The sequence below is a fragment of the Heterodontus francisci genome, chromosome 6 (genome assembly GCF_036365525.1).
Source record: "Heterodontus francisci isolate sHetFra1 chromosome 6, sHetFra1.hap1, whole genome shotgun sequence".
In the NCBI taxonomy this organism is placed as follows: domain Eukaryota; kingdom Metazoa; phylum Chordata; class Chondrichthyes; order Heterodontiformes; family Heterodontidae; genus Heterodontus; species Heterodontus francisci.
In genome coordinates, this window is record NC_090376.1 from 46,955,686 (window position 1) to 46,968,768 (window position 13,083).

A 13,083-nucleotide genomic window follows, 5' to 3' on the forward strand; every position below is an offset into this window, starting at 1 on the left:
TGATCCTTTGGATATGGAAGCTGATCGGGTGGAAAGTGAGGACAAGGGGAACCCTGTCACGGTTCTGGGAGGGTGGGGAAGGGGTGAGGGTAGAGGTGCGGGTAATGGGCCGGACACGGCTGAGGGCCCTGTCAACAACAGTGGGGGGGAAATCCTCGGTTGAGGAAAAAGGAAGACATATCAGAAGCGCTGTAATGGAAGGTAGCATCATCAGAGCAGATGTGAGGAGACGGAGAAACTGGGAGAATGGAATGGAGTCCTTACAGGAGGCAGGGTGTGAAGATGTGTACTTGAGGTAGCTGTGGGAGTCGGTGGTCTTATAATGGATATTAGTAGACAACCTATCCCCAGAGATGGAGACAGAGAAGTCGTGGAAGGGAAGGGAGGTGAAGTGTCAGAGATGGACCATAAGAGAAGGGTGGAAATTGGAAGCAAAGTTGATAAAGTTTTCCAGTTCGGGGCGGGAGCAGGAAACAGCACCGATAGTCATCAATGTACCGGAAAAAGAGTTGGGGGAGGGGGCCTGAGTAGGATTGGAACAAAGAATGCTCGACATATCCCACAAAAAGACAGGCATAACTGGGACCCATGCGGGTACCCATAGCAACACCTTTTACTTGAAGGAAGTGAGTGGAGTTGAAGGAGAAGTTGTTCAATGTGTGAACAAGTTCAGCCAGGCGGAGGAGAGTGGTGGCGGATGGGGACTGGTTGGGCCTCTGTTCGAGGAAGAAGCGGAGAGCCCTCAAACCGTCCTGGTGGGGGATGGAGGTGCAGAGAGATTGGACGTCCATAGTGAAGAGGAGGCGGTTGGTGCCAGGAAACTGGAAATTGTCAAAATGACGTAGGGCATCAGAAGAGTCACGGATATAGGTGGAGAGAGACTGGACCAGCAGAGAAAAGATAGAGTCAAGATAGGAAGAAATAAGTTCAGTGGGGCAGGAGCAGGCTGACACAATGGGTCCAGGCAGACCATAGTAGCCCGATAGCCATATTGTTCATAAAGTTGTTGCCATATTGATGACCTAGGCCACTTCCAGCAAAGCTTTCCTGCCGTGTGTTTTATTTATCTTTCTTCTGGTTGATGGATGCAGACCCTCCTTCCAACTGCAGGCTTTATTAAAGAAGGAGGGGCTGAATGTCTGAGTCCATTGTATAGGGCACTCTTAGCAGCAAATAAAAATACTTCAACTGGCACAGTAAAAAACTCACCACAGACATAGTCATTTCTTCAGTCATTTATGGCACAGAAGGAGACCATTCAGTCCATCAAGTCCGTGCCGGCACTCCACGGAACTATGCAGTCAGTCCTACTCCCCAGCTCGATTCCCGTAGCCTTGCAAGTCTATTTCTCTCAGGTGGCCATCCAACTTCCTCTTGAAGACATTGATTGTTTCCACTTCCACCATCCTTGTGGGCAGCAAGTTCCAGGTCATTACCACTTGCTGCGTAAAAAAGTGCACCCTCATATTCCCCCTACATCTTTTGTCCAAAACCTTCAATCTGTGTCCCCTAGTCCTTGTACCGTTTGTTAATTGGAACAGTTTTTCCTTGTCTAAATCTCCCCTCAATCTTCTTTATTGTAAGGAGAACAAACGCAGCTTTTCCAACTTAACCTTGTAAGTAAAATTCCATCCCTGGAACCATTCTGGTAAATATCCTCTGCACCCTCTCTAGGACCCTCACATCTTTCCTGAAGTGTGGTGACCAGAACTGGACACAATACTTCAATTGGACCCTAACCAGAGCGTTCTAAAGGTTCAGCATAACCTCCCTGCTTTTGTACTCAATGCTAAAGGGCTGCTACCCGACCCGAACCCGACGGGACCTGATGACGTGTCAGGTTTGAGTCGGGTCGGATTGCACTTCCAGGTCTGGCATTCGCGCTTGGGTTGGGCCGGGTCAGACGTGCTGCATCACAGGAAAGTGGCTCCACTGTTAATTTAATTTTTGGACTAGAAAGGTTGTTTTGTTACAATTATTTTAAGGTTGTGCATATAAGCAACAAGGTGAAAAACGGATGGTAAATTAACTGATGGTCAGGCCAGGCACGGGAAAAAATGGAAGGACTCAGGCTGGGTCAGTCTCGGGTCGGATGTGGTTCTGTCAGGCTCGGGTCGGGGTTTTTTTGCAGACCCAAGCTGGCATTTCCTCAATGCATCTATTTATGAAGCCCAAGATCCCACATGCTTTACTAACTACACTCTCAATGTGTCATGCCACCTTCAAAGATTAATGTCCATGCATCCCCGGGTCCCTCTGTTCCTGCACACTCTTCAGAACTGTGCCATGAAGTATATATTACCTCTCCCTATTCCTTCTGCCAAAATGCATCACCTCACACTTGTCAGTATTAAATTCCATCTGCCATTTGTCTGCCCATTCTGCTAGCCAATCTATGTCCTGTTGCTAGCAGTTCATATCATCCTCACTGTTTGCTGCACCTCCAGCAAATTTTGAGATTCTACTCTGTATTCCAAGATCCAAGTCATTTATATATATCAAAAAAAGCAGTGGTCCCTGCACTGACCCTGGGGGATCAGCACTGTCTGCCATCCTCCAGTCTGAAAAGCAACCATTTACTGTGACTCGCTGTTTTCTGTCCTTTAGCCAATTTTTTCTATCCAGTTGGACACTGAGCCTCCTACTCTATGAGCCTCAGTTTTGTTAACCAGCCGTTTATGTGGTACCTTATCAAATGCTTTCTTAAAATCCATATAAAAACATCCAGTGCACTCCCTTCATCGACCTTCTCTGTTACTTCATCAAAAAATTCAATTCAATTAGTGAAGCATGATCTGCCTTTTACAAATCCATGCTGGCCATTCTTAATTAACTTGAACCTCTCTAAGTGTCAGTTGATATTTTCCCTGATTATTGTTTCTAAAACCTTGCCCACTATTGATGTTAAACTAACTGGCCTCCAGTTGCTAGGACTGTCCTTACACCCTTTCTTGAATAAAGGTGTCACATTTGCCACTCTGCAATCCTCTGGAACTTTGCTTTTGTATCAGTTGCCCTTGTGATCAAGTGTGACTTAACTGTATTCTCCTGTATTCAATGTAAGTGTGGTAAAATGGGTCCTGTGATGAATAACCCTCCTGAATCACTGGTTAGCTATAGATACCTTCCTATCAGTCTATTGAAAATACCAGTCTGTACCATCCTAATCTTCGTACTTGACTGATTAAATCTTCTAAAAGCAAAAACTTCTCCAAAGCTCCAGCAATGCACGAAGGCAAGCAATCTCATTGCAGGCAATTTAAGGTCTGACACTGCCTCCTAATTTCCTGCATGTCTGCACCCAGTGGAAAGGCCCAGTTTACACCACTGCAGTGCTATTCCCATGCATATGAAGGGAATCATGAAGTTTGGATGCTATCACATTCTTCCAGGTGAAGTACATTATAGTGTACTTTGCCTGTTTTGCCCCAGTACCACCAGTCTCCAGGAAAATCCACCCTTTTTTCTGTTTTCCTTGCACACCTATTGGCAGGATATGTGTTGATCTTACCTAGAGATGATGTTGGACTGATTGTTTGAGAGAATCCCTTAGCGTGCAGTTGTCAGTTGAAATCTATTTTCCTTGTTTATGTGGTGTTTATTCTCAGTTTCTGTTTGATGGCAGTATTAGAACTTTGGCCTAATCAATACTTTGCTCTGAAACTCAAAAACAATAAAGCTTGTCCCCAGTGTGGAGGGGGTTACTTTTCCCTTTTTTGGTATCTACAAAGATTTGCCAGTGCCATGTGTCTGTTAATATTGTAATGTTTGTATCTGATTCATTCTGTCTGAAGTGGTGTTGTCCATCAATTATATCTGGTTTCCTTGGCGATGTAAGGAACTAAAGGAGAGATCTTCTTTGGAGATCCAGGGAATTGTCTATCCAAGGTATTAATTTCTCAAGAGGGTTATCCATCAAATGAGGACTATCCATTTGCCTCCAAGAAGAGAAGCTACTCTTCCAAGGTATTTTTTTTCCTTGGAGGTCTAAGAAACTTCTCTCTAGATGGCCTGTCATACTCCATTAATGATTGAAAGTTTGCTTTTTGTTGTCTTTGGATTTGAGCTATTCTAATGTAAGGGACCTAGAATATTGAATATAGTTAATTATCCAAATATTAAATGTAGATAATGATGTCCTGATGTCTGAATGGATAGCTTTGTCAGGGTGGTGTGCGACCTGGAGGGGAACTTGCAGGTGGTGGTGTTCCCATGCACCTGCTGCCCTTATTCTTCTCAGTGGTAGAGGTCACGGTTTTGGAAGGTGCTGTCGAAGAAGCCTTGATGAGTTGATGCAGTGCATCTTGTATACGATACATACTGCTGCCACTGTACACCAGTGATGGAGGGAATGAATGTTGAATGTAGTGGATGGGTGCCAGTCACACAGGCAGCTTTGTCCTGGATGGTGTTGAGCTTCTTGAGTGTTGTTGGAGCTGCACTCATCCAGGCAAGTGGAGAGTATTCCATCACACTCCTGACTTGTGCCTTGAAGATGGTGGACAGACTTTGGGCATTTAGGAAGTGAATTACTCGCTGAAGAATTCCTCAACCTCTGACTTGCTCTTATAGTATTTATGTGCCTGATCCACTTAAGTTTAAGGTCAATGGTGACCTGAAGGATGTTGATGGTGGGGGATTCAGCAATGATAACACTATTGCATGTCAAGGGGAGGTAGTTTAAATCTCTGTTGTTGGAGACCCGGGTTCGATTCCAGGTACTGCCTGTGTGGAGTTTGCAAGTTCTCCCTGTGTCTGCGTGGGTTTTCTCCGGGTGCTCCGGTTTCCTCCCACAAGCCAAAAGACTTGCAGGTTGATAGGTAAATTGACCATTATAAATTGTCACTAGTGTAGGTAGGTGGTAGGGAAATATAGGGACAGGTGGGGATGTTTGGTAGGAATATGGGATTAGTGTAGGATTAGTATAAATGGGTGGTTGATGTTCGGCACAGACTCGGTGGGCCGAAGGGCCTGTTTCAGTGCTGTATCTCTAATCTAAGATGGCCGTTACCTGGCACTTGAGTGTCATGAGTGTTACTTGCTACTTGTCCCATGCCTGAATGTTGTCCAGGTCTTGCTGCATACGGGCACGAACTGCTTCATTATCTGAGGAGATGGGAATGGACTGAACATTGTGTAATCATCAACACACATCCCCATTTCTGACCTTTTGATGGAAGGAAGGCCATTGATGAAGCATCTGAAGATGGTTGGACCTAGGACACTATCCTGAGGAGGTACTGCAATGATGCCCTGCGGCTGAGATGATTGGCCTGCAACAACCATAGCCATCTTCCTTTGTGCTAGGTTGACTCCATCCAGAGGAGAGTTTCCCCCCTTACTCCCATCAACTTCAATTTTACTAGGGCAGCTCAATTGCCACACGGTCAATGTTGCTTTGGTGTCAAGGGCAGTCACACTCCCCTCAGCTCTGGAATTCAGCTCTTTTTTCCACGTTTGGCCGCAGGCTGTAATGACGTCTGGAGCCGAGTGGTCCTGGTGGAACTCAAATTGAGCATCTGTGAACAGGTTATTGATGAGTTAGTGCTGCTAGATAACACTGCCAATGACACCTTTCATCACTTTGCTAAAGATTGAGAGTAGACCTATGGGTTGGTAATTGGCCAGATTGGATTTGTCCTGCTTTCTGTGGACCGGACATACCTGGGCTATTTTCCACATTGTCAGGCAGATGTCATTGTTGCAGCTATACTAGCTTGGTTAGGGACGTGGCTAGTTCTGGAGCACAGGTTTTCATGGGTACATAGCCTTTGCTGTATCCAGTGCACTCAACTGTTTCTTGATATCACGTGGAGTGAATCGAATTGGCTGAAGACTGGCATCTGTGATGCTGTGGATCTCAGGAGGAAGCGGAGATGGATCATCTACTCGGTGCTTCTGGTTGAAGATGCTTGCAAACGCATCAGCCTTGTCCTTTGCACTGGTGTGCTGGACTCCGCCATCATTGAGGATGGGGATATTTGAGGAGCCTCCTCCTCCTGTTAGCTGCTTAATTGTTTACTACCATTCACGACTGGATGTGGCAGGACTGCAGAGCTTTGATATGATCTGTTGATTGTGGGATCACCTAGTTCAGTCTATAGCATTCTGCTTCTGCTGTTTAGCATGCATGTAGTCCTGTGTTGTAGCTTTACCAGGTTGGCACTTCATTTTTAGGTATGTCTGGTGCTGCACCTGGCACACTCTCCCAAGCACCTCATTGAACCAGTGTTGGTCCGCTGGCTTGATGGTAATGGTGGAGTGATGAGTATGTCAAGCTTTGAGGTTACAGATTGTGGTTGAATACAATGCAGCTGATGGCCGACAGCACCTCATGGATGCCCAGTTTAAGCTGCTAGATCTGTTCTGAATCTAACCCATTTAGCACTCTGGTAGTGTTACGACCGAGGCGGGAGGAGTGCACTGTTAATTCAGTCCCACTTCTCCACAGGTCACAACATATATTTAAATGTTCCCACTTACCGGAACAGTCAATCAGATACTCTATTTTACCCCAGAATAAAGCACACCAACTAAGTTTCTTTAATAAACAACAAAATTATCAGTTTATTATAAACTATGTTTTAACCAATAATACAATAATTAAATAAAACATACATACAAATTGAAATACTAAAGCCCCTTATTTATCCTAGCCCTCACAGATACACATACACAACCAGTTAACCGGGGGCGGGGGAAAGGATTTTTGTTTACAGCCGTTATAAAGAAATAGAAGGAATAAAACAAGCATGTAGCCTGAAAAGAAGGTATGGAAGTCCTTTGTTTTGGCGAGGTGTCCGAAAGGCGAATGGGCGCTGTCAATAGGATATTCCTAGAACAGTTCTTTCCAGGCGATGTTGATGATCAGTCTGGGTAGCTTCCAAGAGATGCAGCACAGAAAGCTGCAGTCAGGCTTTACAGCACAAAGCCGCAACAAGGATTTTCTTAGGTCTTATAGCAGCAATGTAGCTGTAAAGGTTTCTTCAAATACAGGAGGAAATAGTAAACACACTTGATACAGGAATTCTTCAAAGATGCAGGGATTCTTCAAAGAGAGAAAGATATCAGATGTCTTCTCCTAGCAGGCACGCAGCAACTCCTTCTGTTTTCAGGCCAAACACTAACTGGCTTTTTTAACAGTTCAAAATGAAACTAAAACTGTTCAGCAGGTCTCATGACATCCATAAATCTTGGTTTGTCACTCCTCTGCAACCCAAAACAACCCCTGCTGTTTCACTTGAAAACAGATGCTTTCCAGTAAGACTTGTTTACTCGACAAACCTTCTGTTGATCTTCCTTTTTAAAAAAAAACACAATGTTCAGCAATCTCCAGATGACTCAATGTCCATAATTTAAATATAAGTTCTGAAAACATTTTTTACAAAAGGAACTGAAGCAATCTTGTAACAGCAGTGCCACATAACACAATGGAACAAGTCCTCGGTATGACGAAGGGACTTGGTTTCCATAAGAACATAAAAACATAAGGTACAGGAGCAGGAGTCAGCCATTCGGCCCCTCGGGCCTGCCCTGCTATTCAATAAGATCATAGCTGATCTGATTGTAGCCTGAACTCCACTTTTCTACCTGTTCCCCGTGACCCTTGACTCTGGTGTAGATCAGAAATCTGTCTAACTCAGCATTGAATATATTCAGTGACCCAGCCTCCACTGCGCTCTAAAGGAAAGAGAATTCCAAAGATTAACAACCCTCTGAGAAACTAAATTCCTCCTCATTTCTATCTTAAAAGGGACACTCCTTATTTTGAAACTGTGCCCCCTAGTTCTAGATTCCCCCATGAGGGGAAACATCCTCTCAGTATCTACCCTCTCAAGACCCCTCAGAATCTTATATGTTTCATTAAGATCATCTCTCATTCTTCTAAACTCCAATGAGTAGAGGGCCAACCTACTCAACCTTTCCTCATAAGATAACTCCTTCATCCTATGAATCAGCCTAGTAAACCTTCTCTGAACCGCTTCCAATCCAAGTATATCCCTTCATTAGTCCAGGCCTCTGGGTTACTGGACCAGTAATATTACTGCTCTGCTACCATACATCAGCAATACCATCTTATCATGAAATTTCACGTGCTCTCATGTGATTTTTAACAATGATGAAGGATGAAGTAGGCAGCGCTCTCTGCAGAATCTACAGCAGTAATTTCTAGATGAAAGTATCATAACCACGTTTAATTTTGCCTTTCTTCTTTCAGATTCAGCTTTTGTAAATGGACAAGCTGTGGACTATTTATTTCTTGGGAACATTGTTTATACAGTAAGTAAAACAATCTCTGCAGTAACATGAAAAAACAAACCTGGGGGTAGGAATGTTGCCAGTTGACTTTGGCAATATATTTATTTTGTGTCTGCTGGCATATGTATCTAGCAGAGGTGCAAATTGTTAAGTTGTGACATACTCAACTGCAAAACTAATAAATTAGCATTTGGCATTATGGATCTAATAAGCAGAACGTAAACCAGCACCACAAACATTGTCAACCCAACACCAGGCCCGTTACTGTTCCATTCATTTGGCTGGAAAACACCCTATTCTATTTGAATTTAAATTGGTCTGCAACCCAACAACAACTATCTACTTCTTTCTGATCACTGTTTACAGTATGCTGTCACGACATAATTTCTAGAATCAGTGTTGTTTGGTTTGTGCAGCAGTCTGGGTATGGTCCAGCTGGCCTATTTAGTCTTGTAGAGACCAGCTCTTATTTGGAAGCAAAAGCAGAAAATTTCTTCAATGCAGAACTAATGTTTCCATATCTGAAAGAGAAAATACATGTTAACATTTTGGGTGGGAACCTTTGCGAACACCAACTAATCCAAGCAGAACATTGCAAGAGAGTTTAAGAACTTCAGGACATTTATTAGAAGATATAACTAGGCTGTTAGCCTAGCACTACTGATTCTCCTATAAAAGGTAATTTGATGAGCTCATTATAAAATTGTTGATGGTAATTGCAGGGAAACTACATCATCCTTGATCAAACACAGAACTTGAGATCTATTTAATTTAATTTCAGAATTAACAAAATCTTTATATTCCTGTTACTTTTGATTAAATTATATTAAAAATCACCTTTTTTTGGTCATAACACATTTCCATCTTTTTCTACAGTATGTTGTTGTAACTGTATGTTTGAAAGCTGGCTTGGAGACAACTGCATGGACAAAGGTAGACACAATCTTTAATATTGTAAATTTAAAACCTATGTATAAAAATACCTTTTGAAAATATTACTTCATGACTACTAATTTAGATTAGCCATTGGAATGCTGGGAACATCAGGGGATTTCTGGTTTTCTAGAGCTGTCATTTCTAAAGGTTTTCTTTTTCAAGTTTTGTGGTTACACACTGACTAATATCTTCACTAATGAAGTATTAACCATTGACAATTAAATGTAAAACTTCCTTTTTCCCATTCTCACTTTTTATATGTAGAAGTCTTACTTTTAACGGGGACATGTTGACTCTGAACTATTTCCTTTTTGAATAACTCCCACTGGTCTGATGTAGACTTTCCGACAAGTAGCTGCTCCCAGTCCGCTTTGGCCAGATCTTGTTTTATCATATTGAAATCGGCCTTCCCCCAACTCAGTACCTTTATTTCCAGCCCATCTTTGTCCTTTTCCATAACTACCTTAAATCGTACAGATTTATGGTCACTTTCCCCGAAATGCAACCCCACTAACACTTCTACCACTTGTCCAGATTCATTCCCTAGGATTAGGTGCAGTACTGCCCCTTCTCTTGTAGGACTTTCTACGTACTGGCTCAAAAAGCTCTCCTGTATGCATTTTAAGAATTCCGCCCCCTTTAAGCCTTTTACACTAAGACTATCCTAGTTGATATAAGGTAAGTTGAAATCCCCTACTATTATTCCCCTATTATTTTTACATCTCTCTGAGATTTCTCTACATATCTGCTCCTCTATCTCTCCCTGACTGTTTGGAGGCCTATAGTACACTCCCAGCCAAGTGATTGCCTCCTTTTTGTTTTTAAGTTTTACCCATATGGCCTCATTTGAGGAATCTTCTAAGACATCATCCCTCCTTACTGCAGTTAGTGACTCCTTAATCAACAGTGCAATGCCACCTCCTCTTTTATCTCTTCCCCTGTCACGCCTGAAGATTCTATATCCTGGAATATTGAGCTGCCAGTCCTGCCCCTCCCTCAACCATGTCTCTGTGCTCGCAATAATATCATAATCCCATGTGCTAATCAACACCCTCAATTCATCTGCCTTTCTAGTAAGACTCCTTGCATTAAAATAAATGCAATCCAGACTTGCATTTTTCACTTGTGCTTTCACTCTGCCTTCCAGACTGACTCAGTTTCTCTTCTATATTTGACTGTGCATCACCCCCTACTGTACTCCACTTTGTATCCCATTCCCCTGCCAAATTAGATTAAACCTCCCTACCCCCCCAACAGCACTAGCAAATCTCCCAGCAAGGATGTTGGTCCCGTTCGGGTTCAGGTGCAACCCGTCCAACTTATACAGGTCCCACCTTTGCCAGAAACAGACCCAGTGATCCAGGAAACTAAAGCCCTCCCTCCTGCACCATCTCTTCAGCCACCAATGTTTTTGTGATGTTGAGTGGGGGCTAAATATTGGCCTAGATACTGGGGTAACTCCCCTGCTCCTCTTTGAAATAGTGCCATCCACCCAAGTGGAGTTCATCTGCTCTATCCTCCTATTCCTATACTCACTAGCACGTGGCACCAGGAGCAATCCAGAGATTACAACCTTTGAGGTCCAGCTTTTTAATCTGCTAACTAGCTCCCTATGTTCTTGTTGCAGGACCTCATCCCTCTTTCTACCTATGTTGTTGGTACCAATGTGTACCATGACCTCTGACAGTTCACCCTCCTCTTTCAGAATGTCCTAGCCATCCATTTTGAAGATGGGATTTATACCAATAAATTTGATTTTGAATGGCAGAATAAATGCTCCAAAGGCTGGTTTTCTGTCAATTAAGACCTAGAACTTTAAAGGTTGACTTAGTTGCATCACAGATTTGGCCAGAGCAACATTGCATACAATTTTGAGTGTATAAGCAGAAACCACAGTCACTTATCTTGTTGACAGCCCAGTTGTCTACTGATTAAGTAATATAGTGGCAGCACAGCAAGGGATGAGTTCTCTGGCATGTTGCAGTGTTATTAGTTTGTTTGTCCAATGAATAAACTATATCTTCTTTTTTAGTTCAGTCATTTGGCTGTGTGGGGCAGCATATTGATGTGGTTGGCTTTTTTTGGAACCTACTCGGCCATCTGGCCCAGCGTACCTGTCGCAGCAGATATGGTTGGAGAGGTAGGCACCAATGCTGCTTTTATTTGAAATGATAGTCAATAAAATATGATATATATTAAACATTTACAAAGTTGTTTAATGGCCTTGCTGTTTAGGTTACAAATGACCACCTGGCATCTCAAAGCACTTTACAGTGTTATATAGTCAGTGTTATAATGAAGGAAACATGGCAGCCAGTATGCACACAACAAACTCCCACAAAAACTGCAATTGTGATAGCTGTTTTTATGATGTTGAGTGGGGGATAAATATTGGCCTAGATACTGGGGTAACTCCCCTGCTCCTCTTTGAAATAGTGCCATCCACCCAAGTGGAATTTTCTGTCAATGCAATCCCTCTGTACTGTACTGGAAAAGCATTTAGTAAGGAAATGGAATGGAGATTTAATTATTGATGATATCACTGAGCTAGGGGCCCCCTCTCACACTCAGGAATGCTGATTCAGGGCACAATATTGTTTACTGAACTATTTCTTTGTATCTCTTCCTTCCCTTTTCTTCTCCAAATAAAACACGCGGTAAAATAGCAGGCCAGGCCATTCTTGTCACCAGCCTAATCAGCAGAGTGGGAAATTAAAACATTTTCCTCCAAATCAGGACCATAATGGAAGTAATTGTCATCAATCAGATATAATGGCATGGATTTTGTGATGAGATTAATGGTGAGGCTAACAGCACTCACTGTTATTAAGGAGTAAATCAGAAAACAAATTCCTGCGTCTGGACATGAAACAAGGAAACTAGGAAGTTGCATACCGAGTTGCCCTGCTCCTCCGGAAGTTTTGCTACATAGGCATCACACCGAGAGATGTGGCATTCAAACACATGAAATGCATGGAATTGCAGTACTTAGTCACTAAATACCCACTATTCACACCATAACAATTAGGGCTTGTTCATTCAAGTATAAGTGAATTTTTAACTGTGTGATATGTTTTAATTACTACCAAACCACCTCTCTGGCATTGAAAAATTACTTTGACAGGTCTGGAGTCTAATTCTTTCAAATTTGAATTATTGTTGGGAGATCTTTTTTAAATTAAGTTAAAATTTAAAATAATGTTTCTACTTTTTCTTTCTGTCCCTTTCATCTCTCTTAATTCATTCTTTCTTTCCCTCTCTATTTTGTTTTCTGTGCATGATTTCACATGGAATTAAATATTCTGACTTAAACTTTGCATACCTCAGTAAGGATTCTTCAGCCTGTTTGGTTGAAGAGCCATGCAGTTGCTTGCCCTGCTCTCCCAGATCTTAGACCCACTGTTGAGGGCACCACACTGTATTGGACTCTCGATGAATGTAAGTTGCCACGCAAAAGCGCACAAAAAATCTGTGCACAACTGTAGCATAATGAACAGTCAGTGTCATTCATTCATTGCTGACTGCAAAATCAGGCCAGTATATTTTTTATAAAATTACTGGAATCGCCTTTTAATCCTAATTGACAAGTTTTGTTGGTGGAGGTCACGGGCACACATGGTTAGACTGCCAAGGAGCAAGAAAGTGAGTAAAAATACATAAAATATTCATTTAATTTTGAAAACTGTGACAAGGTTTCACTGTCGTTTTGGTTCTGGTGCCACTGTAGCATTTCTGGTAAGCACTGTAATGCTTTGAGTGCCTCAGGCTCTTTATAACATTAAGTATTGCTTTCAGTGCTTGCAGCTAATAACAGTAGTAAATTTGTCATACTTGTAAGTGCAGGTAAAAGGTGGTCTCTGCTGGTCTGGGATGTGAACTAAGGAACTG

At 42.5% G+C, this 13,083-nt stretch overlaps 1 protein-coding gene across 1 annotated transcript in view; it reads left to right on the forward strand.

The window, feature by feature from the left end:
• atp8a2 (ATPase phospholipid transporting 8A2) overlaps positions 1 to 13,083 on the forward strand; it is a 709,260-nt gene that overhangs the window by 627,307 nt on the left and 68,870 nt on the right. Inside the window, exons 31-33 of the mRNA XM_068032841.1 lie at positions 8,219 to 8,280; positions 9,136 to 9,192; positions 11,228 to 11,335. Of these exons, the coding sequence (XP_067888942.1) occupies positions 8,219 to 8,280; positions 9,136 to 9,192; positions 11,228 to 11,335 (227 nt within the window). The remainder of the gene's footprint in view (positions 1 to 8,218; positions 8,281 to 9,135; positions 9,193 to 11,227; positions 11,336 to 13,083) is intronic.